The 25,806-nt window shown below is 45.4% G+C and overlaps 1 protein-coding gene across 2 annotated transcripts in view; it reads right to left on the reverse strand.

Moving 5' to 3' along the window:
* Positions 1-25,806, reverse strand: part of chchd6a (coiled-coil-helix-coiled-coil-helix domain containing 6a) — a 74,902-nt gene that overhangs the window by 27,000 nt on the left and 22,096 nt on the right. Inside the window, exons 5-7 of one of the 2 annotated variants that reach the window (XM_039008030.1) lie at positions 19,372-19,395; positions 18,059-18,142; positions 11,513-11,583 (exon numbers count right to left, since the gene is read on the reverse strand). In XM_039008030.1, coding sequence (XP_038863958.1) covers positions 11,513-11,583; positions 18,059-18,142; positions 19,372-19,395 — 179 coding nt within the window. The remainder of the gene's footprint in view (positions 1-11,512; positions 11,584-18,058; positions 18,143-19,371; positions 19,396-25,806) is intronic. The other variant, XM_039008031.1, reaches the window with a different exon arrangement.

Consider the following 25,806-nt stretch of genomic DNA (forward strand, 5'->3'; position numbering starts at 1 on the left):
AGCGCAGCATTGACTAATACAACGATGATAAATAACCTGATACTGTGACTAGAGGAGGCAGGGACACACGGTCACCCTGGCAACCTTTCAGCAGTGATGTCATTGAGCCCAAAGATTGCCATGGACACAGAGTAAACGATTTATGGTTGTGTCTTCCGAAAGATGTTGACTTTAATATTGGAGGCTGCTTAGTACAGTACAACCTCTTTCTATCAACCACAACCAGCGTACGGCTACAGATTACAAACGGTGCAAGAATTAATAAATCATTCCTAATTGAACGAATCAAAATGAGCTGATCAAATCAGGCTGAATTCAGAGATTGAATTAGCTTGTTGTAATATGATATGTGATATGTAACATAATTGGTCTCTGCATTCCCGATTTCTCAGTGATGGAACTTTGTGGCAGATTCATTGCCAGGTTGCCATGCTTAATGAAATTTGATTGATTATGCAAAGTCATGTGCATTAAACCCTCCCATCCTCTCCCTCTCTCTCTACAATGCACTCCAACAGCTACTCTCAGAGGACCGTATGACACTGCGCTTAATTGAAACCCGAATTAAAACCTGTGCTCAGCTTTGATTCAGCGTGCAAGCCAACCCCGGCATTTAAATTAAAACACATCCAAGGCTCCCATCACATCACGCAGCATATTACCAAGCAGCAGAGCGATATGCTATCGCTAGCGTTTCCTTGTGAGTTGCTTGTCTTATCTGAACGGTTAAGAGGAGAGAAGAAAAATACGAAGGATGGGAAATAAATCTCCATCAACAGCCCATCAAGGCGTGTTTAAGGGAGGATGAGTCCGTGTATCAGATCCCCCTGTTTTACCCAATGCTGAAGCTCTTCCTTCCTCTGTTTAATAACGACAGCGGTAGAGAAAAAGACTAAAGCAACGCTCTTCTTTGCTCTGGTAAGATAAGGAACTCTCCTTTAATTTAAAATAAACTGCCTTCATCAGGGAAGGAAGCTCCAGATAGCGCAGCAGGTTTATTAAAGGGGCCTGAAGCAGAAAATTGGTTTGCCGCAGCCAAAGCTGAACCGAATTGAACCAAATTGAAGGCGAGGTCTTAAATAAAAATATTAACTGAGCCGCTTAGGCCGCTTTGAGTGAAGCAGGCTGTGCGCATTTGAGCAGTAATTTCGGAATTCAAAATCTGTAAGTAAATATAACGGAACAGAGATTAGGCCTTAATTACTGCAGATTTCAATTATTTTTAATCTCCTCCAGAGAACGCGCAGTGGAAAAACAAAGGCTGACTTCTGAAAGTCTGCCGAGCTTAGAGAGGCAAAAGGAGAAATGAAAGACTAGAAATCAAATGGAAACAGGAAAAACAACTACAAAAGGTTCCATTAGCAAGCTTGCAATATGTATATTCAAATCAATAGAAATGCTAAGCAGCACAAACATAAACTCCAAAACGAGTTGCTGTGTTGAATGTGATTGGCTGAGGGCAGAGGTTGTGTGTGTGCTAGTTCTGTAACTCATAGCTGATCAGGTGCTATCAGAAGGAGTCAGAGGAGAGGCACCCATATCTCTACACTGCTGCTGCTGTTGTGGGCAACCAGCGCTCACTCAAATGTCAGAGAGAGTAGCTACTGCATCGCCTTGAGATAACTCTGCTCTGCCATCCTCAGCCAAGCCACAGCAGATTACTGCAAGAGCCAGATAAATACATGAATCACACTGGCTATACACTGTAAAGTCTCCAAATTGTATCTGCAGGGGAATTCACTGACATGTTTTGGGGATGGAGGGGCTGAAATTAACTAGATTAGAGGTGCGTTTCTTTAACCCTGGCTGTTGCTCGGCAGACAGATGAGGGTCCCGGCTCTGACAGCTTTTACATTTACTGAGCTGGTGAGGAGCGCAGCACAGCGCAGGTCTCCCCCCCTCCACTCTCCTTTCCTCCCCCAGCCAATCTCACCTGCAGGGCTGCGGAGTGGCGGACTCTTCTCCCTCCTCTCCTCCACACGATGCTCCCCCACTTAAGCCTGTCAGCCCTGGAGTTGCCCGAGGCAGAGCACTGAGAGCTCAGCTCAAACACAGGCAGGGATCTGACACCGCTGACAATTACTACTGCAGAGCACAATCACCAGATGGTGCCTCAAAGTATTGGCAAAGTAGTATGGGTTGCACTTCGATCACTTGGTCGCGTCGCTACCATTGTTATCAGCGTTCCACAGACGCCGCAGCCACATTGATGTCCAAAAGAAGAAGGGGGGCTAATGACTGACTGAGAGCTAATAACTGTTTTGCCCAGTGATGCAGTCTAGTCAGTAAACCTCGTGTCCAAATCGAGTCCAAAATCCCCTGTGCTGAAGTCCAAGTCCCAGTGCTCAAGTCTGAGTCACTGGGTCCATATTAACTCAACATAAAATGATTTAACCAGTCAGATATAGTGTAGCGGCAATCTCTTTTCATTTTCTTCTGTGCTACTAAATGTTTGCATATAGGCTACTAGTAATGTTATCAGGGCCACGTTCATTTGAAAAACGTTCTCGAACCTCCATGAATAGAGCTAACAATTCATGGAACAGAGCCAACATTATTCTTTATTCAACATTTCAGAGAGGCATGATTGTTCTACATAGAAATATACTATCTGAACGTTTCAAAAAGTTGTTAGCTATAGCTAGCTAATAAGGTAACATGACTGAACAAGATGTAGCCTAAAGAAATGGTTAACGGTTCGGTCTGCCTAGTAGCCTAGTTTTAGAATGGCTCACGATATTCTTTCTGAATGTAAAATGCAGCTCACTAATGCACGTTAGAAAGAGAAAGTGTACATTCTTTCTGAATGTAAAATGCAGCTCACTAATGCACGTTAGAAAGAGAAAGAAAGTGTACATTCTTTCTGAATGTAAAATGCAGCTCACTAATGCACGTTAGCAAGAGAAAGAAAGTGTACATTCTTTATGAATGTAAAATGCAGCTCACTAATGCACGTTAGAAAGAGAAAGAAAGTGTACATTCTTTCTGAATGTAAAATGCAGCTCACTAATGCACGTTAGCAAGAGAAAGAAAGTGTACATTCTTTATGAATGTAAAATGCAGCTCACTAATGCACGTTAGAAAGAGAAAGAAAGTGTACATTCTTTCTGAATGTAAAATGCAGCTCACTAATGCACGTTAGCAAGAGAAAGAAAGTGCAGCGCCGGTATTATGGCTCGTCTTTTGAACGGTAGCCTCATGGCTAGTCAAGCCATTTTCTCTGAGGAAAAGAGGGAGACTTGGCTACATTGGCTACAGAACCTGGATATGAAATGCAGTGGGAAAAGTGGGAGGGTTGAGCGAGACTAAACATTTCAAAGACAGCCTACTTCTCTATATCCTAATCAAGGGAGAGAAAAACAGTTTGACTGTTGTTACTATTAAACTCAATGCTGCTATTGTTTAACATTTTGGAAAGCAGCTTGTGTTTCTTAACTAGGCAAAGGGTAGCTAACTAGAAGGCTGGTGGTTACTGGTTAGCTAAGGTGAAGCAAGAGAGCCGCCTGAACGATGTGTATAATCGGAGGCGGAGCCTGTCTGCCCACACTCATCGCTTGCTCACCCGCAGCTCACCAGCTGATGTAGCCTGTGTTTGCTGGGTGTGGCACATCATTACCACTGCTGAACAGAACATCTGTGCTACTAATATTAATTGTGCTTATCACTGAAAAGCTCTCAATCTCTCCAAAAACTCTTGTCCAGTTAATTTAGTAGTCAGATTTTAGTCACAGAAAAAAATGTCTCGTCTCATTTTAGTCAACTGAAATTAAAAATCATTTTAGTTAAATTATATTTTTTTCTGGGTGTATTTAATTAGTTATAGTCTTGTCAATTGCCACTGAAAAATAGTTGTCACTATTTTTGTTGATGAAACACACACACACACACACACACACACACACACACACACACACACACACACACACACACACACACACACACACACACACACACTCGCTGTAAAGGATTGGTCAGGCTGTCTTATTCAGGGCTGTCTCGTGGATCACCAGGCAGACAGGATCTATCCTTACATTTCAGCCACAATTACAGTAGAGAGTAGTGCATGTCAAAATGGGGATCCTTATGACCTCTACAAAGTGGTCATCTTTTATGCATGACAATCTCAATTACAGCATAGTTGCTGTTAGCACCAGACAGCCGTATGATCATGAACAAAAGCTGTGGTACTGTATCATGGTAGAGATAGTAATATAGCAGCAAAGGGAAGGAGAGCAGGCCCAGGGCTGGTCAAGTTCTGTGCTCAGCCACTGAGGAGTGCCAGTTTGAAACTCCCTGGACAGCCGGTGTCTTCTATAATGAGGGCTTTTTCTCTGCGAGGCCATAACACCAGGAGCAAGAACAACAAGAGCAATGTCTGGCTGGAGCTAGCTAATTGGCCAGTTGTTAGCTGTAGCTAGCACGCTGTGTCTGACAGTACAGCCCCCTGACCAGTCTGATATCCTCTCTCTCTCTACTCTACTGTAGCTAGCACGCTGTGTCTGACAGTACAGCCCTCTGACCAGTCTGATATCCTCTCTCTCTACTCTACTGTAGCTAGCACGCTGTGTCTGACAGTACAGCCCCCTGACCAGTCTGATATCCTCTCTCTCTACTCTACTGTAGCTAGCACGCTGTGTCTGACAGTACAGCCCCCTGACCAGTCTGATATCCTCTCTCTCTACTCTACTGTAGCTAGCACGCTGTGTCTGACAGTACAGCCCCCTGACCAGTCTGATATCCTCTCTCTCTACTCTACTGTAGCTAGCACGCTGTGTCTGACAGTACAGCCCCCTGACCAGTCTGATATCCTCTCTCTCTACTCTACTGTAGCTAGCACGCTGTGTCTGACAGTACAGCCCCCTGACCAGTCTGATATCCTCTCTCTCTCTACTGTAGCTAGCACGCTGTGTCTGACAGTACAGCCCCCTGACCAGTCTGATATCCTCTCTCTCTAATCTACTGTAGCTAGCACGCTGTGTCTGACAGTACAGCCCTCTGACCAGTCTGATATCCTCTCTCTCTCTACTCTACTGTAGCTAGCACGCTGTGTCTGACAGTACAGCCCTCTGACCAGTCTGATATCCTCTCTCTCTCTACTCTACTGTAGCTAGCACGCTGTGTCTGACAGTACAGCCCCCTGACCAGTCTGAAACCCTCTCTCTCTACTCTACTGTAGCTAGCACGCTGTGTCTGACAGTACAGCCCCCTGACCAGTCTGATATCCTCTCTCTCTACTCTACTGTAGCTAGCACGCTGTGTCTGACAGTACAGCCCCCTGACCAGTCTGAAACCCTCTCTCTCTACTCTACTGTAGCTAGCACGCTGTGTCTGACAGTACAGCCCCCTGACCAGTCTGAAACCCTCTCTCTCTACTCTACTGTAGCTAGCACGCTGTGTCTGACAGTACAGCCCCCTGACCAGTCTGATATCCTCTCTCTCTACTCTACTGTAGCTAGCACGCTGTGTCTGACAGTACAGCCCCCTGACCAGTCTGATATCCTCTCTCTCTACTCTACTATAGCTAGCATGCTGTGTCTGACAGTACAGCCCCCTGACCAGTCTGATATCCTCTCTCTCTACTGTAGCTAGCACGCTGTGTCTGACAGTACAGCCCCCTGACCAGTCTGATATCCTCTCTCTCTACTCTACTGTAGCTAGCACGCTGTGTCTGACAGTACAGCCCCCTGACCAGTCTGATATCCTCTCTCTCTACTCTACTGTAGCTAGCACGCTGTGTCTGACAGTACAGCCCCCTGACCAGTCTGATATCCTCTCTCTCTACTCTACTGTAGCTAGCACGCTGTGTCTGACAGTACAGCCCCCTGACCAGTCTGATATCCTCTCTCTACTCTACTGTAGCTAGCACGCTGTGTCTGACAGTACAGCCCCCTGACCAGTCTGATATCCTCTCTCTCTCTACTCTACTGTAGCTAGCACACTGTGTCTGACAGTACAGCCCCCTGACCAGTCTGATATCCTCTCTCTCTCTACTCTACTGTAGCTAGCACGCTGTGTCTGACAGTACAGCCCCCTGACCAGTCTGATATCCTCTCTCTCTACTCTACTGTAGCTAGCACGCTGTGTCTGACAGTACAGCCCCCTGACCAGTCTGATATCCTCTCTCTCTACTCTACTGTAGCTAGCACGCTGTGTCTGACAGTACAGCCCCCTGACCAGTCTGATATCCTCTCTCTCTACTCTACTATAGCTAGCACGCTGTGTCTGACAGTACAGCCCCCTGACCAGTCTGATATCCTCTCTCTCTACTCTACTGTAGCTAGCACGCTGTGTCTGACAGTACAGCCCCCTGACCAGTCTGATATCCTCTCTCTCTACTCTACTGTAGCTAGCACGCTGTGTCTGACAGTACAGCCCCCTGACCAGTCTGATATCCTCTCTCTCTACTCTACTGTAGCTAGCACGCTGTGTCTGACAGTACAGCCCCCTGACCAGTCTGATATCCTCTCTCTCTACTCTACTGTAGCTAGCACGCTGTGTCTGACAGTACAGCCCTCTGACCAGTCTGATACCCTCTCTCTCTACTCTACTGTAGCTAGCACGCTGTGTCTGACTGTACAGCCCCCTGACCAGTCTGATATCCTCTCTCTCTACTCTACTGTAGCTAGCACGCTGTGTCTGACAGTACAGCCCCCTGACCAGTCTGATATCCTCTCTCTCTACTGTAGCTAGCACGCTGTGTCTGACAGTACAGCCCCCTGACCAGTCTGATATCCTCTCTCTCTACTCTACTGTAGCTAGCACGCTGTGTCTGACAGTACAGCCCTCTGACCAGTCTGATACCCTCTCTCTCTACTCTACTGTAGCTAGCACGCTGTGTCTGACAGTACAGCCCCCTGACCAGTCTGATACCCTCTCTCTCTACTCTACTGTAGCTAGCACGCTGTGTCTGACAGTACAGCCCCCTGACCAGTCTGAAACCCTCTCTCTCTACTCTACTGTAGCTAGCACGCTGTGTCTGACAGTACAGCCCCCTGACCAGTCTGATATCCTCTCTCTCTACTGTAGCTAGCACGCTGTGTCTGACAGTACAGCCCTCTGACCAGTCTGATACCCTCTCTCTCTACTCTACTGTAGCTAGCACGCTGTGTCTGACAGTACAGCCCCCTGACCAGTCTGATATCCTCTCTCTCTACTCTACTGTAGCTAGCACGCTGTGTCTGACAGTACAGCCCTCTGACCAGTCTGATATCCTCTCTCTCTACTGTAGCTAGCACGCTGTGTCTGACAGTACAGCCCCCTGACCAGTCTGAAACCCTCTCTCTCTACTCTACTGTAGCTAGCACGCTGTGTCTGACAGTACAGCCCCCTGACCAGTCTGATATCCTCTCTCTCTCTACTCTACTGTAGCTAGCACGCTGTGTCTGACAGTACAGCCCCCTGACCAGTCTGATATCCTCTCTCTCTACTCTACTGTAGCTAGCACGCTGTGTCTGACAGTACAGCCCCCTGACCAGTCTGATATCCTCTCTCTCTACTGTAGCTAGCACGCTGTGTCTGACAGTACAGCCCCCTGACCAGTCTGATATCCTCTCTCTACTCTACTGTAGCTAGCACGCTGTGTCTGACAGTACAGCCCTCTGACCAGTCTGATATCCTCTCTCTCTCTACTCTACTGTAGCTAGCACGCTGTGTCTGACAGTACAGCCCCCTGACCAGTCTGATATCCTCTCTCTCTACTCTACTGTAGCTAGCACGCTGTGTCTGACAGTACAGCCCCCTGACCAGTCTGATATCCTCTCTCTCTACTCTACTGTAGCTAGCACGCTGTGTCTGACAGTACAGCCCCCTGACCAGTCTGATATCCTCTCTCTCTACTCTACTGTAGCTAGCACGCTGTGTCTGACAGTACAGCCCCCTGACCAGTCTGAAACCCTCTCTCTCTACTCTACTGTAGCTAGCACGCTGTGTCTGACAGTACAGCCCCCTGACCAGTCTGATATCCTCTCTCTCTACTCTACTGTAGCTAGCACGCTGTGTCTGACAGTACAGCCCTCTGACCAGTCTGATACCCTCTCTCTCTACTCTACTGTAGCTAGCACGCTGTGTCTGACAGTACAGCCCCCTGACCAGTCTGATATCCTCTCTCTCTACTCTACTGTAGCTAGCACGCTGTGTCTGACAGTACAGCCCCCTGACCAGTCTGATATCCTCTCTCTCTACTCTACTGTAGCTAGCACGCTGTGTCTGACAGTACAGCCCCCTGACCAGTCTGATATCCTCTCTCTCTCTACTCTACTGTAGCTAGCACGCTGTGTCTGACAGTACAGCCCCCTGACCAGTCTGATATCCTCTCTCTCTACTCTACTGTAGCTAGCACGCTGTGTCTGACAGTACAGCCCCCTGACCAGTCTGATATCCTCTCTCTCTACTCTACTGTAGCTAGCACGCTGTGTCTGACAGTACAGCCCCCTGACCAGTCTGATATCCTCTCTCTCTAATCTACTGTAGCTAGCACGCTGTGTCTGACAGTACAGCCCTCTGACCAGTCTGATACCCTCTCTCTCTACTCTACTGGAGCTAGGCTACGGTAATGTCAATGTGTTACTACAGGGCATTCTGCTAATATCAACACCATAGAACAGCTAGTTTCTGCGTCGTCTTGTTTTCAATGAGTGGAGCTCCTCGGTAGCAATGTGTTCTGTTCACCTCAGACAGGTCTGCAGTGCCTTGGCATGTTGCCAAGATGATTAATGGTGCAGCCACCTCGACTGTTCCATCAAAGAAACACTCCTTTGGCTGGGAGGCTCAAAAGGTGTGCGTTACAGACGATGAAGAAGAAGTGTCACAATACAGCATTAACAGCAATGCTTCAAGACTGCTACAAACTACTGAGTGCCTTGACCACTACTTGACCGACCCTTGTAAACGTTTGCCGGGGCCACAATACAGCACATTATCTCTCTTCAATTGAAGATATCTGATAGGCAGAGCATCTGTCAGAGAGGTAGAGTGATGTAAGAGAGAAAACCGCTAGAAGACTATGGACACTAGAGATTGACTTAAAGCAGTTGAATCCCATCTTTACTTGCTCTGTGCTCTGCTCTGTGTGCTAGAACGGGAGTTAAGTCGGGTAGCAGTGAGGGACAGAGACAGAGAGATTAGAAAGCAGCCTTGTCATGTTCCAGGAGAGTCAGGAGAGCTGCAGCCCAGATGAGGCGGCAGCGTGCACACAGGGACGACAAGCAGGGACAGGACGCTCCTGGCAAACCCTCTCCAAGTCTAGGGATTAAAAACTGAATTAAAACATCACACAGTGAGTGCCATGCCGTGGAGGAGGCAGGCAGGTAGGAGCCAGGCAAACTGACACTGTCTGCTTAAGCTCTGGTAGTAGAACTCAGGAAAAGTATAACTTCTGCAAACCCAGCCCTTGCAGCCCTATTTTAACACCCTAACCTTAGACCCAGTCTTGCTGCATAACCCTGACCACATCCTGGCTTCTATTCCACTGTAACCCTTCCCCAGGCCAACCGCAACCCACTGCCCTTGATCTTCTTACCCCAGCGTGCTCACTCAATCTTCTAGCCTTCACCTGGTAGGCCAAAATGGCAACAGAAGGCACTGGAGGCAGAGAAGAAACATCCATCTCACATCACACACATCTCGCTCTGATCGTATGGCCATCTGATAGGAGCGCGTGTAGCCATTTCTCCTGCCTGGGAGGAAGTCTCTTCAGACGGCAACACGCTAACGTGAGCTTAGCAGCTCAAATCCCTGATTAGAGGCCTGCATTAGTTAGCAACAAGGAGCTATGCTAGCACAGAACAGGCAGGGAGTACTGCAGTCCCTAACCAGCTGCCACCATCCTGACACACACTGCTTCATTTACACATGATGCAGAAGAGAGAAGAGCTGCCTTTCCCCAAGACTATAGGGGATTTGAACAGGGGATTTATCTCAGATTGTACTACTACTCTGCTCTACTTCTAACTTTTGGTCATGGTAATTAACTGGATTACTGATTCTACAGTATATCTACAGCACGACAATGAATTGACTGATGTGATACCCGTATAGGACTTTTGTCCCCAACTGCAGTTTGATTCATATCATAGTTCTGAATAAAAATTATGATTAGTTCTGTGCTCCCATATCTAGAGGGTCTCACCGCCTAAGTAGCACAGGATTCTGGTATACTTGATTCTACTGGGTTCTATATGAACACGTCTGGAAGGATGGACCAAATGAAGAGTATTATAAAATAGGTTGAAGCTCGTTACAATGGGATTGAAACACCAGATGTTCAATACTCACCATAACCATGCAAACTAAATGGAGCTTAACACTTCTTTAACATCAGGGCTTTCCAATAAAGCACATGGATTTACTATGAACATCTATAGTCATTAGGGTATCCCTGTACTGTGCAGAATTGAGGTCAGTCTTTGGAAAACATGCATTAGTAAATGCATTAGCTAAGAAGGCAAGTAAACTGGTAGGCTATGTGATAAGGCTAATAGTGAAAGCTCACAATTTGACAGGAAATGGAAATAAATGCCTCCATATTCTGAAATAAAGTTAGAACTGCAGTGTCATTTGTCAGCAGTTTCCCCACCTCTCATTATAATTATTTAGCTGAAAAATACATTCTTAAATGCTGATTAATCAAACAGTAGCCAAATAAAGCTTATTCGATTTACAGGACTTTGCACAGGGGAGTGTTTGGGGAAGAAAAGATTGCTATCTGGGCAGGTGCTTTGCTCATGCATAAAGTACCGTTGAGGTTAATTGAATTGAATTTACACTGACATTTACTCTGGCGATAATGAGTAGGCAAAGTGTGTAAGTGTGATGGGCTACTAGCCTAGCTCCATTGTCCAACAGTTGTATGGCACTACAAACAATCTGCATTCATTTCACGAGCGTCAGATCTGCTCAGGGGGAATGTTAGTCTGAGTCTACAGCCCAGGCACAGGTGAATACATTTTGTCATAGATACTGTATCTGTCATTCTCCACTTCTCTCAGCCATACCTACCTGTTACTGTTACCATGTCTTATCTATGATCACAACAAGAAAACATTCACAGCACCTTGCTATCCCTGGGCTGCTTCCATCTGAGAAAGACATTTCATTTTCTTGTGAATTAGAGGGAAAAATGCACCTCATCATGTGTATTGTTGGAGTCTAAGGGAGCCAACCCATCTCCATGGAAACCAAAAGCACAGCACTAGTTGGCTCTGGAAACCGATTTTATACAAGCTCTTCTACCATTCTGACAACGTCAATTACTGTGAATTGTAGTGGGAGACAAAACAGGGGAGCAACTAGTATACAATCACTGTATAATTTACAGCAAAGCAGAGATGAAAAAGCGCTCTACAGAGTACATGGATCCATCATAGAGCTTGTAGAATACTTTCAAGTGTTATAGCTTGTGAATGACTGTCTGTGGTGTTGAGTTGGGGCCCATCTACATAGGGACTGTAGTTCCACAGGTACTGTAGAGTCTGGAGGTGAACATTACTACAGATGAACAGGCGGTTTTACTTACTTTACAAGAGCTTCGGATTTTGTGGCTTGGTCGTGGAACTGTTTCTCGGTTTGCTTGTATCGATCCAAATTCTGAAATATAAAAAATAAATCATGTTTATTTTTATATTTATTTAACCAGGTAGGCTGCGACCTGGCCAAGATAAAGCATAGCAATTCAACACATACAACAACACAGAGTTACACATGGAATAAACAAAACATACAGTCAATAATACAGTAGAATAAAAAATAAAAAATGAGGAAACGCAGAATTTTACAGGTAAGTTAGTGTACAATTCTACATGATGAAAGAAAATAACATGATCCCCTGATAAAATGCACATCCCCAACATTCGAACACATCTACAGTATGTACTGTACAGCAGTGACCAACTGAGCATTCACACCTGGCTGATTCTTTCAACAACCCTCCATAGACGGTCAGGTTAGCTGTAGTTGGAGAGATGTAGAGAAGCCATAAAATTGATGGCATAGATTTTTTTAATGATACAATCCAGCAATTATTAAAATGCTTGAATGCTAATAAAAATACTACTACAACTATCATCAGTATCACCACCTTCATTTCCCACCATCCCAAACCATTGCCTTCGGTAACAGCCAGTTCATTTAAGAACTGGATATTAAGCTGATGTTATTGCAGTTAAATGCCTTGCTAGAGTGTACAGAGGAACCTGTAAAGATGTTAAAACCTTAATGACCATCGTGGTGTAGTTAGTGAGTGTTCTGATCCCAGGTCACTACACCTCTGGCAGTCAGTCAGTCAGGCAGGCAGTCAGTCAGGCAGACTGAGGAAGGAGCAGTGGGCCTGGTCACTGACACACAGTCTCTTCATTAGGCTATAGAGACCATCCCAGAGACCATCATCACCCGCACAGTCCCCAGTAACAGCTCTAACTACTGCTGAAGAGACTCCACGCCCATAGCATACAATCAAATAGGTCCAAAGCACAGTGCTGGTCTAATGCCTACATCCCTGTCATGAGAGACTACATGCCTCTGTACCGTAGGTTTTCAGTTCCATAATCACTGATGTGGCTGCCCAGGAAAGAGACAGCCATGGTGGAATCCCATTTCCATGTGTACCTTGACAGGCAGCACCTCAGTTTAATGAGGTAACGGCCGTGCCTCAGAATGCCATCCATAAACCCAGGCTAAACAGGCTTCCCTTAATTATTTTGGATATTTCTCCTCTGACAGGGAGAGGGAGGGAAAGCTGGGGGTAATTGAAGTGAGTAGAGCAGGAATGTGGTGGGATCATTGCTTAACCCCAACCCTGAATCTCCATCAATTCACCAAGTTCCAGTGGGGTCAGTCTGTCATATTTCACACCATCTAATCCCTACACAAGTCATCTGAACCGGAGGAAGCCGACAGTGGAAACAGAGGAGCACCACTCGTATGCATTCACACCTAATCCGATAACTATCAAAGACGACAAATTATCCTCCGTTTCCTTCCCCTCATCCTCTCCAGTCAGAGTGAAAGGAGGAAGGCGGAGTCGGACGAGGCCCACCGCTGCTCAGCCTCATCTCCCTCTGGCTGAACTGAGCTCTCTCTGAAGCCCCCATTAAGGGCTGCTACTTCTTAAATGTTAATGGCTTTAATGAGGCTGTGAAGAGGTTCTCATAACTAGCTACAGTAGGAACTGCAGCGGGGACTGTTATTGTGTGAACACCAGTCCAGGAGATTATGATGCTTGCAATTACCAAAGAGCAGTGACCCACTGTGCTTCTCTGGAATAAGTATTCTGTAGCCACGTGGTGCATGCCTAAAATTATTAACCCATTTATGTGAGTGAAACTGCTGGAATATAGTCTGTGTGTGAGTGAGTGAGAGTGGAGCTCTTCATTCACATTTATCATGGGGGGCTTAGAGGCGTCTTTGGATGTCCCAAATATTTAACCAAAATAAACTGACAGCTGGGACTGGGTATATATAAAATGAGGTGAATGAAAATACCTGGATTCATTGAAAACGTTGATTAGGATGATAGGATGGTTCGGGAGCCCTGTTGAGAGACTATTACCATCTTGTGTCTGTTATTAAAACAGTAGAAAGTCTAAGCTCTATCCTACTGTATGTGCAGTAGGGGTATTATTGGTCCACAGGGAATGGCCCAGTGGCATTTAAACCCACCCCTTTGTGAATACAACAAGGAGAAGATGACACTAAAGATGGGACTCTCTCTTGCATTCCTGAATACATTTGCACTAAGGCACCCGTTGCTGTGTGCAATGCTACCCGCATTAACCGGATTTGCCTGTGCAAATCCAGCAGCTGGCACCTGGTTCGTCTCGCTGGCTGGCAACCCCAGTCAGCCACACTCATCTTCCACCCTCCTTCACTCCCTCCTTCCACCCCCAGTGCCATTTCCTGCTGCGCTAATCCAATCGATATCTTAATCTGTGCAGGGTGGCTCTGCCTTGGTGTCGATGTGGGCTAAGCGCTGTTTTACACACCTCCACCAGGAGCACTTATCCCCCAGGCAAACGATCCCACCGCTGACACCAACTGCCACGCTACTTTGACACGCTGTAAAAAGACCAGGCTTCCAGCCCACGCAAACTCCTGTTTTAGCGATCATTTTGAGAAAACCCCCAAAAAAGTGAGGGCGAAGTGAATTCTGCAGTGAGATATTTAGACACCAGACGTATTAACCTCAACCTTCCTCTTGTGTTTGAGATGGATCCTCTCCTGCAGGCAATAAGGAGTCAAGGAGATCAGTAATGGATGTCCCAGTCACTCAGTGTCTGGTCTGTTCTTCTAGAGGTGTCTGGAGGTATCTGGAGGATGTGTTAGTCCTCCAGAATCTCTGGTTTAGACAACACCTTCCATTTAACTCTTAGTAAATCCATGTAAGTTGGCTTCCACCTATAGTGCTGCTGAGTGACAGCACAATGAACTAACAAAATGTCTCTCTCGTTGTCTCTCTTTGTATGAGCTGTCTGTCTGAGCAAACTCAGATTTTGTATCGGGAGATGAGCTATAACTTTTGTGCCCAACATTACAGAGCTGAAAGATCCAAAGAAAATCAAAATAAAAGCAAAACTACCGATGGGTCATTCTTACTCTAATGCTTTATAAAAGGGTAAATGTTAGGTAATGTTCCCATCCCAATGTTTAGGCTATCAACATCTCCAGATGGAACATACTGCGCTTAAAATATTGATACGGCTAATTTAGAGCTCACGTAACACATAAGCACATAACTTTGATGCTTTCATGTGAAAGTTCTTACATTTCCATAAGAAACCGGCAACACAGCAAAATATGGTTTTAATGCGAAGAAAAGGCACCCTGTACAGTATTCTGATTAGAATGCTTCTCCCGTCCTCTATCGTTCTAACCGCTGCCCCTGCAGTTTAAGAGGCGAAGAGGTATTATACCCCCTGGAGCCTCTGACATGTGCCTATATCTGTATGGCATGCTGGGAAAATAATCCTTGCTAAAAAAATATTAAATTAAAATGCATTTGTCTCCCCTTAAGCTTTGAAGAAAATTAATTTGTGATTGGTTAGCTACTGCGGTCCTCGAGGCTAAAGGGGGCTAGCTGTCTGGCGGCCGGCTGCTCTGCTCTCTGTCCATTCAGGTAAACGCTGCTTCAGCTGGTCGGATGGGGGAGTCATGTAGATATTTCCAGAACGAGGCCCCTGCCGACAACGTGTCAACACGGCTGTCAGGATTTCAGGAGGATTATGATCTCATACCCACGTTCAAGTGCGTCAAAGTGCTTTGCAACTAGTGACAAGGAGGAGAGAGAGAGAAAGAGGGGGTACTGGGTGCGGGGCTGAGGAAGCCTTGGAACGCAGATATATGAAGCAAGGAGCGGTGCAGGAGAGGGATGTAGACAAGAGCAGCGGAGCCAGCAGAAGGCTTTAGCTGGATTAGTGAGAGCCTGTGCTAATTCAAACAGCAGTGGGACATTGCTGTTTACAACCAGTAGTTTTCACAGCTCTCTGACTTCCAGCATTCAGGAGAATTCACAGACGTGAGGCGATTACGTGTGGCATCTTCACAAACACACTCATAGAAAGCCTTTCTCACAGTTTCAGACCGTCAGAGTTGTAGCCTACCTATACAATGTAGACAGACTGCTCCAATGAATGGCTTCCATTGGCTGTAAAGGGAACTCAGGGTATGAACTCTAGAATCCCTCTTCTTCTCTGATTCAGTCTGTCAGGCGGGGACTCACCCACCTCCCCCAAACAGAGTGACAGCAGTTTGAACAGACATGCCAACTTCCCAGCATTATCTGCCTCCCTGGTCCGGTTCCATCATAACACAACCAAAGCCCAACAGCAAATACTGCGCATAACATTTCACTGCCAGTCACTGATCCCTTTGGCAAACGCCACGTTCTTATAATGAGGTAAATATAAATAGAGGCATCTGACACAGGGCCTAGACGACTCACTGCTATCATACACATGGTGGCTCAATGTGTTGCTCGGGTGAATAGAGGCTGGATATTAAATGTTTATTTATGATGATTGCATGGTAATTAATGATCAGTCTGTGCTAATCTACAACGCCTGCCTGCCTGTGGACCGAACCAATATTGGAGACTGTCACAAGACAGCTGCCCCCTGGTGCCCAAACAGGCACTTTGACAGTTTACAATGTGGTCAAAGTCTGATTACCAGGAAAGAATGGTAGTGGGGAAAGTGCTTGCTACATGACATGGAACTACATCTTTTTAAAGAAGACAGTGGTGTGGTAAATTAGCGATACAACAAACCATGAACAGCCTTTCTAGTGGTAATACTTCTCTCTCAAACCCTTGGTTTTCACATGACCATGCATGAAGATTGGAACGTATGATTTGACATGCTATCTAGTTCAAATAATGGATCCTAAGTGAACAAACACAAAAAGGCTATGAATACATTTTACAATAATAATCTAGCAGGGTGTAAAACATTTCTGATATAACTCCTTGTTCCTTGAGACTGCCACACAGTAACAGCAGTCGGCAGAAAAAGAATGAAAAGCGTTGCCTTGCAGTGCTTTAAAATGCGGGCTAATCCACACAAGACAAACTATGATTGTCAGTGTGTGGCTGGGGGAGATTGCTGGCGACAACAAGGTGCTGCCATCAATGAAGCAATATAATAAGACACGCAGAGTAAATTACAGCGGTGCCAGAGTCGGCATGTCTTCTATAAGGGTACACACAGGTTGGTGAGGGCCACTTCCCACCCAAAACCAACAGATCACTCCCTTCATTTAAAAAAGGACCTTATTCTAAATCAACCAGTCCACTTGACAATGATAGCAGAATGCACAAGAGGAGAACATTCCTTTGTCCTGTGTGTAAATGATGAGGGAGAGACGAGACATAGGGAAGAAGAAAACGGCTGTTCTTTCTGAAAAATTCAATCGCAAATCTTGGAGAATGGCCCTGACTTCATTAGCCAATAGCTCAATGGGCTTTAAGGCAGCTTCACTCAGACGCTTTCTGCTCCATCGCGTCTCACACTGCAAGGAAAGCCCATTCCATTTAACGTCTCCTCCTCACTCGTCGAAACGAAGATGGGGCCAATCAAGGCGTAGTAGTGTAGGCCAGCTGAACAAAGACACATCACTTTATGACCTCCAGTATGAAGCAGATGGACTTCATCTCGCCACCTCAGGGAGAAAATATTCATTATTATCTTTGTCGTTTGCAGCCATCTGAGCACTTCACTACCCTGTAATAGAACTCAGAGTCACTATTAAAAAGGCTATTTAAAATGTGTGAAAACAGTCAAGCCCAGACCAGTCCATCTGTGGCCAAGAGTAACAAAGCATTTGTCATAATAAATGTAGTATGAAAGCTGTCTCCACCATTACTACCAGGCTACATGTTTAAAATATCAACCCCTTGACTCCAACACTGCTTCCACTAACAGTAAATCACTGTTACGTTACCTTTCTCTAACTGTTGCTGTGGCTCTATGGGAGGCAATTGTTGCCCTATCAAATTCCTGACACAGTTCACAAGTTGCATCTTTCCCTGCCAGCAGCGCAAGACAAATAGCATGCTAACTCCCCAGGAGTCTCCCTACTGGTCCTACAGGACTGCCTCTGCTCTGCCTGAGATATTAAAGGTCCTCTCTGCCGGCGCCTGTTAGGGCTGCTGCTTAGCGCTTCACATCACGACTTTTATGTCTCGGAAATGTCAGGGAAAATGATGGGAAAGGTCTTAAAAGCCAGAAAAACACTACTTTTTTCCCCCCTCTAAGGGTAAATTGCTCTTGTTGACCATGTTAGTAAAGTGAAAGCATGGGACTACTGGGTGCATTTGTGATGCGGAGAAAGCTCATCACAACAGATGGGCTACATTTCACCCAACACATTCAGTGAAGAGGCTCACAGAGAATGTTCACGCTTTAACGGCTGGCTTCATAATTAAGTCAAGAAACAATCCCCATTTATATCTATTTTCATAATTACATTGATTTATGCTTGGGAAGAAATGGGAGCTTTATACTGTATGTCAGGGTCAGTGGTGTGTAGCACAGTATTACTGTGTGTTTCTCTTTATAAAATGGTCTCATACCCTCTTCTCCAGTTGTGCCAACTGCTCCTTGAAAAAGGCATCCAGTGCTTTCAGCTCTGCCTCCTTCTTCTCCAACTGTTTAGCCTGAAAGAGAGAAAGCGCACACACACTGTGGTCAGGTTGGGCAGGGAGTCACTAGTCAGACTACTCTGTACACGGCTGGACAGTCACTCACAATGCAAAGAGTACATTAAAACACTGAAAGGAGCCCAAAAACAAGCAGAGTGAAAGAAAGCAAAGCATTGAAAATGATGATGAAGTACCATTCAGGAACACATCCAACCCCCATGACTAGAAACAACTACAAACATGCAACTGACACGCAGACTGGAGTACTCCTCGTCCTCATCCATGACACCGTGCTCCTGCTTCGGTCTCTCTGGTTGTGTGCTGTGGTGTGTCCACTCCAGTGAGTTTACTGTGTAGTGGCCTGTAATAACTGTAGCCAACAACAAAAACACTCAATAAATTCCTTGATTTTCCCCAAATTACGGTTAGAGGATTCCCGGAATAAGCAGGATATCCGGAATCCCCCAACTACGACTTCTGGAAAACCAAAAAATGTATTGAATTTCACTGTAGCAAATACCAAAGAGACAGTAGTGTCTGTGGGAGAGGTAGAAGAGCGAGAGAGATCAGTAGAAGTACAGCAGCCAGAGAAAGAGGAGGAAGTAAGTAGTGTATGGCTGTAGGACAGTTAGTTTAGTAGTATGTGAAGAGATTAAGAGCTGAGTGGAGAGGAGGGACAGAGAGCAACAGACGTCACTGAGGACAGCTGCTTTCCTTAAACTGTCTGGAGACAACTGAGGAGATGGCCATGGAGGACGGGTTCAGGTCACTGGGGCTCAGGCTGACGAGATACATATAGATGGACATAGCACAGCAGGGATGCACTTAAAGACACACACACACACCCCCCCCACCCACCCCCACCCCCACCCCCCCCCCCCCGTTGGCTGTGCTCAGAGTGCATGGCAGACGCTAGTGGCAATGCGAGGGCTTCCTGCAGCGCTGAGCGAGAGAGCGTAGCATGTAACAGCCAGACAACAGAACGCAACAAAGCGCAACCTTAAATTACACCCAGGCGAAAATCACCCCCTTTTCCTCCCATCTCCCGTGTCTCTCGCACAGAAAACAACCTCCATCAGCACGCAGATCATATGCAATTTCCTAACTGGAGAGCTCTGTAGCACGGCGGCAGAGTGGCCTGTCTGCATGCACACATTCAGCCTTAATGCAGGGCAATAACAACACGGTGGTTGGAACAGGGAGGAAAAGAGAGGGATATTAACAGAACATCAGGCTGTGCTTACCCAGGCATCCACCTCTTCAGCAGGCTAGAAAGGTGAGCGATAGAGAACGTGAGGGACGGGAAGGAAAAGAGAGAGAGAGGAAAAGGAAGTTAAGAAAAGTAAAAGGGCCGCTGCTGTGAATATTGAGAGGCAGAGTGGGTAAAGGAGGGGGTCAAGCGAAAGGGAGAGGGATGATTCGTCATCATTATAAAAGGCTGCTGAATGGTAAATCTACTAAACACAGAATGGGTGTGTTAAATAAATAGGCTGCAGGATGGGAGGGGCGGTAATTTGATTTCATAAAGAGTTCTGCTCTTGTGAGAAAGCTATAGTTTGGCTGAGAATGCCTCGGTGGGGTATAAAAACTAGACGGTACAAAGAGCCAAGTAGAGGATGGTTACTTCCCACTGTCTGAGAGGCTGTGGGCTACAGCCATGGGGTTGGTAGAACTGTCCAACAGTGTTTTCTTTGGATTGAGAGTTCTGCCCAGTTGAGACAGTTCTCAAACCCCAAGGCCCTTTTCTGCAACTCAAAGTAAAGAATATTTCTGAGACGTTCACTTTCTCTTTCTCCACTCACAGAAATCAACCAGGGTCCAAAGTTTAGAGAGCTTTCAGTCACTGTACTGTTCTTCAAACAGGGTTCCTAATCAAGCCAGCACGTGCTTCGAAACACAATGCATTTAGCCTAGCGGATCACTCTAGCTGGTGTCACTGCTTAGAGCTTCACCTGTCCTTTCCTGTGTGAAAGGCTCTTTGACACCATTTAAAGACCCTCAAGTCTCTAGTATGTGTCTGCTTCATTATAGCTTCTCCTCTCCCCTCTAGACTCAGCCAGGCAGCCCAGGATGAAGATGACAGCAGCTCCAGCGTAAATTACAGGCGTTACAATCACAGTAAAACGCCTAAGGAAAATCTCTCTATTAGTCCCTGGTGTTCAGGACTGGCTGAAAGTTGAGCGAGGAGAGGGGAATTAGCTCTGAAAACACTTCTGCTGTGTTACGCTCTTGCTGTCTGTATGTCTGACTTACTGTCTGCATGTCTGCCATTCTTATTCACACTTGCAGCTTGTGTGCCACATGTTTTTCAAGTAAGTGCTCGTTCTAGCCTACATATCTAGCCAGGCACACGTCACATTATACAGTATATGGTCAAGACGTGATATGGCAAGCTGCTAAATTACAGCCTCATCTCTATAGCTAACATACAATCTGAGAGCCTTACATTTGGACATCGACATGCACACACCATCACTAATACTAATGAGTGACACCCTGAATTGAACCAATGGACCAGCAGCACTATAGCAGCAGGCCTAATCCCTTTCTCCCTGACCACACACAGACCTCGTCATTTTAAAAAATGGATCCCCTTTTAATTTGCAGCAGAGACAAAGGGCAATCGGACGGGCTCTCTCCTTCTCCGGGAATCTGGAGCCAGCAGATAATACTCAGCCAAACATGAATTACATAGATAAGTCTCGAAATGAAGCTTGCTGGGCGCTGGTTACTCATAAATAAGGCCGTCCATGCCTGGTTATCTGTTGGGCTGTAACTCAGTACATAGGGCGGGGGGGGGGGGGGGGGGGGGGGAAGAGAGAGAGGAGAGAGAGAGAAGAGAGAGAAGAGAGAGAAGAGAGAGAAGAGAGAGAAGAGAGAGGAGAGAGAGAGAGAGAGAGAGAGAGAGAGAGAGAGAGAGAGAGAGAGAGAGAAGACTCTAATCTAGAACCGAGTGGTGAAACTGGAACTGAAGACAAGTCCCAGTGGATCAGGGGAAACAGATCAGGAACACAAAGCACCAGAGAGAATCTGGTGAGAGATATAGGCTAGCTTTACTCAAATAAGTTATGCATAATGCAAACACCCCACTATGCATATGAATCATATGGATGTTAAACACAGAACAAGCTAGAAGAGACACTTGTCATCGTAACAGACATTCTGGACAGCGGATGGTGAATCAGAGCTATTTGACGGCTACATTCCTCATTGCCCTCATCTAGTCTACATGGTATCTCAGCATCAGAGTACAGTTAGTCTAGAGCACATTAAAAGAGCCCCGCTCACTAACTCAAACCCACAGAGCCAGTTGTTTGTGCTGAGTAGCCATCTGATAGCAGCAGTCTCAGCTCCGTCTGCTCCTCTCCTCTGTTTATTTACTAAGATGCATGTATTTAACACATAGCTCCCAGCTATGCAATAAATGAGCAGTTAGTAATCAAAGTGATTACCCAGAGTGGAAGGTGTCTGGAGAGCAGGACAATATGGGCCACCGGCTTTCCTCTCCCCCATCTCTTCTACCATTAATAACTCTACAGCACGGCTCCTTGCTGGAAAACAACTGCAGTTCTTCTTATCCAAGAGGAACCGGCTGCCCTGACAGTAATGATGTTAAATGAAAAGGAGCAGGGAGAGGGGCACTCACACACATTCACAAAGAGTATAAAGGCTTAAGCTAGTCTCACAATGTACGTAAACAAATCAAACACACACACACACACACACAACAGACGATGTGCAAATACCCTTGATATCAGCCAATAAGATGTCTCATTAGGTATCGTTCAGACCTCAGTTATCAGTCAAACCAATGATTATTGACTGAACAAAGCAGTGACAGTCTGGCCACACAGTCTGTTCACATTGTAAACTAAACAAAATTAGACACAAATAATCCCACAGTGTTCTGTCACTACTGTTTAAGATCTCCAGAAGCAGCTTAAGCCAATTGACTAATTCCCTCTCACTCCACACGTTCTGAGAGGAGAGTAGTGAGCAGCAGGTGTGTTGTGTGCCGTGGTTCTGCCGTTCAGAGTGTGAGGGATAAAATCTCTGTCCCCTCCACCTGCCGTCATCTCGTCTGCAATTACTGCCATTCTGGGCTGCTTGTGAGACGCAGCTAGCGGAGCCTTAATAGCTTTACATGCAGAAAGATGTCAGCTCTGAGATTACAATTACCGATAGCTGGGTTATCTGTGCAAGCCCTGTTCACTCTCTCTGCACAGCCCCGATTCCTGCTGCTACTACTAGCCCTCTGATAAACGAAAGAGAAAGCGAGAGAGAGAGAGAGAGAGAGAGAGAGAGAGAGAGAGAGAGAGAGAGAGAGAGAGAGAGAGAGAGAGAGAGAGAGAACAAGGGTATGAATTGAATCAACACAAGGGTGTGAGCACCCTACAAGAAGTTACAAACCAAAAAGACTCAAATTTACTAGCTAACTTTAAACTTCTGCAGCATCCATACTGAGCAGTCCAGCAGAAAATAATTTGAGAGTGAAGAGAATTGTACTGATTGTGTTCTAGAGGACCAGGGATACACTACAGAGCATCTAAGGACAGATAACTAGTGGCTCTGTCTGCCATCTCAGAGATGAACCCAGGGCTCTCCAATCTATCACACACGATAGGTCACGACAACGAGAGGACAGCCAAAACTGTCACCTGGGACTCCCCTCAATCTGGTCTGACCGATTTCATACTAACCCTCAACTGGCACAGTTCTTGCCAGTTGTAAACTATTGCATCACAACAGAGCAGACATCTCTTCACTGCTCTCCTCCTCTCAGCCGTTTGCTTCAACCTCTAACAAGGTTTCTGTATGAACGCGAGCCAAAAGCATAAATGCTAACAATATATAGCTGGATTTGTATTTTGTATGTATCTGAGCCACAGTAATGAAGCAGGCTGCTATATGTCTACAGTAAGTAGAGTGGATGTTTCTAGAAGCGCTGAGCACACAGCTGTTCCAATTTCGAGGAAAACCAATAAAGGAATGTAGTCTGAGTATGTAAGACGATAGTTTTAGAGACAATAGGCTACACAGCTGAGGAAATGTGAATAATGTAAAACGGAAAGGTAAAGATTTCCAATCAAACTAAACATCTGTCGGCTCACACAGCAGCTTGCCACTTCAAATCCCCTATCCATCTTCACTAGAGAATAGTTTACTATGCTTATACTGTTGTACAGCACCACTCTACCATCCATATCATAATGGAGGTAAATGGCTTAGTCTGCTGGACGGATATCCTTGTGAAAATGAGAGCGATTAGGGCTTATTCGATTATCTGGGGTGATATCATAACATTTGTCTCTAGCTTTCCTAGGAGAGGGAAATTACACACTTAGGTAGACGAGTGGCCTACTGTAGGCCTTCATGCAGCACATAGACCCAGACCTGGGATATGGAATACTTATACTGCCATCTGGTGTTGAGATGAGGAAGAGTTTAATGGAAATCTGGTTGGGATTGGGGGCACTGCCTGCAGTTAACCTTGTCATACATTCACAAAAGCATCAGGTTAACTGCATGCTAATGTAGTGATAACAAAGTTTACAACCACTTAACTCTAAAAGGACATGTGGAAGACAAGGGAAGGGGTTAGCCAAGGGAAGGAACCGAGCCAAACACAACTTGCTGTGAGGGATAAGATACCGTACGGTCGAGCCATAACAAATACAGATCTTGTTACATATGTATTTATGCGGTATGTACTAAGTATTCACTGTGAGTCGCAATGTGCAAACAGCCCTGAGAAACCATAGATGGCATTTGGTGTGAAACTGTATCAAAAGCTAAGCTGGGAGGCTGCTAATGAAATTAGCTTTTTAATTGTACAGAGCAGAGAGGGGAAAGAATCCACAGTATGCTAATATGACTATCTAGACATTTCTGCTGACAGACTGCAAAAGGGCATTAATACGTTTTAAAAGACAAAATCCCTTTAGTCTCTCTCTCGCTATTAACAATGAGTATTCATACTGTAGGGCGCAGAGCAGCAAGGGCCTTGGCAGATAGAGGAGGAGGTCCAGTGGTTTAGTTGGATGAAGACAAAAGGCCGGAACGGGGGATCAAATAAAAGGAGGGCGCTGACGCTCCGCTTCACATCCTCCAGTGACTTGGCTTTTAGTGACCTTGGCTGATGCTCGGCGCCAACCCCGACAAAGACAAGAGAAACGCTTTTATCATCTTCCCTCTAATAATAACATTGCTATTCTCTTACACAGTCTGACAAAAGGCACATGAGGGGCTGAACAATGAGTGTAATAGTGTGCTAATGAATTGAGTTGATGCAGAGACCTTTTGTTTGTTTGTCAGAGACAGTGAATCACAGAGACACAGAAGGGAGTTATTGATCAGACCAGCGGGTCCATGGTCAAATAGTGAACCATCACTAACACCAGCAATAGTCCCCCAGGAAAGTAGCCTAGAAGTCAAATGATGCTTCATTAACCAGTTACTTTCCTGATACTAATCAGAGGTATGGACTCGAGTCAGATGACTTGGACACGACTTAAAAGAAAAGAACTTGAGACTTTACTTGGACTTGGAGCCTCAAGACTCAACTTTGACTTGAGACTGATGACTTGAAATTATCTGGCCAGGTTTTTGTAACTCATTGGAGTACTCTCCACTCAGCCAGAGACAGTAGCCGCAGCATCGAACATGTAATATTATTATTTAAAAAAAATTTAAGCCACAGTTTGGCTAGTGAAACACACACACACACAGCCCTCTGATTGGACCAGCAAACTGTCAATCAACACAGGTCGGGTGAGATAGCGAACAGATTGATTTTCTGTACAGCTATAGGATCGGGAGCAGCGCAAACGTCAAATTGTAAGGAGAGATGATTTCCATAAATAAATAAATATGCAGCTCTAAAAATTAATGGAATTTGTTGTTAAAATGAATTAGAATGCACGACTTGGACTTGATTCGAGACTCAACTCGTTCTACTTGGGAGTCGACTAGAGACTCGGACCTTGTGACTCGGATAACAGTAACTTGGTCCCACCTCTACTAATCATTGATTTTATGTGGACAGACCATAGACATTAAAACCAGCAGATAGTTTCCTATGGAAAACTCCCAATGGGGGTGTAAGTGGTGGTAACTAGCAAAGAATCATGGTCGATGTAATCGTTTTCATCCTGTCTGAGAGAGGCTCCTTGTAGCCTGCGATCGGTCTGTGTGGGCATGTATCCCTGTGTGACGACAAATGTAGTAGTCAGAATGGATCACTATTTACTAAAATATCTTAATTTGTAGCGAATTTTAAATGAATTCACTGTGGGGATCTGATTTGATCATAATGAACTAATTTTAGAGCCCAAATGGCCATCAAAATTAGAGGTCGACCGATTATGATTTTTCAACGCCGATACCGATTATTGGAGGACCAAAAAAAGCCAATACTGATTAGATCGGACGATTTTTTTAAATGTAATTGTAATAATGACAATTACAACAATACTGAATTAACACTTATTTTAACTTAATATAATACATCAATAAAATCAATTTAACCTCAAATAAATAATGAAACATGTTCAATTTGGTTTAAATAATGCAAAAACAAAGTGTTGGAGAAGAAAGTAAAAGTGCAATATGTGCCATGTAAGAAAGCTAACGTTTAAGTTCCTTGCTCAGAACATGAGAACATATGAAAGCTGGTGGTT

The sequence above is a fragment of the Salvelinus namaycush genome, chromosome 14, assembly GCF_016432855.1.
Source record: "Salvelinus namaycush isolate Seneca chromosome 14, SaNama_1.0, whole genome shotgun sequence".
Lineage (NCBI taxonomy): Eukaryota > Metazoa > Chordata > Actinopteri > Salmoniformes > Salmonidae > Salvelinus > Salvelinus namaycush.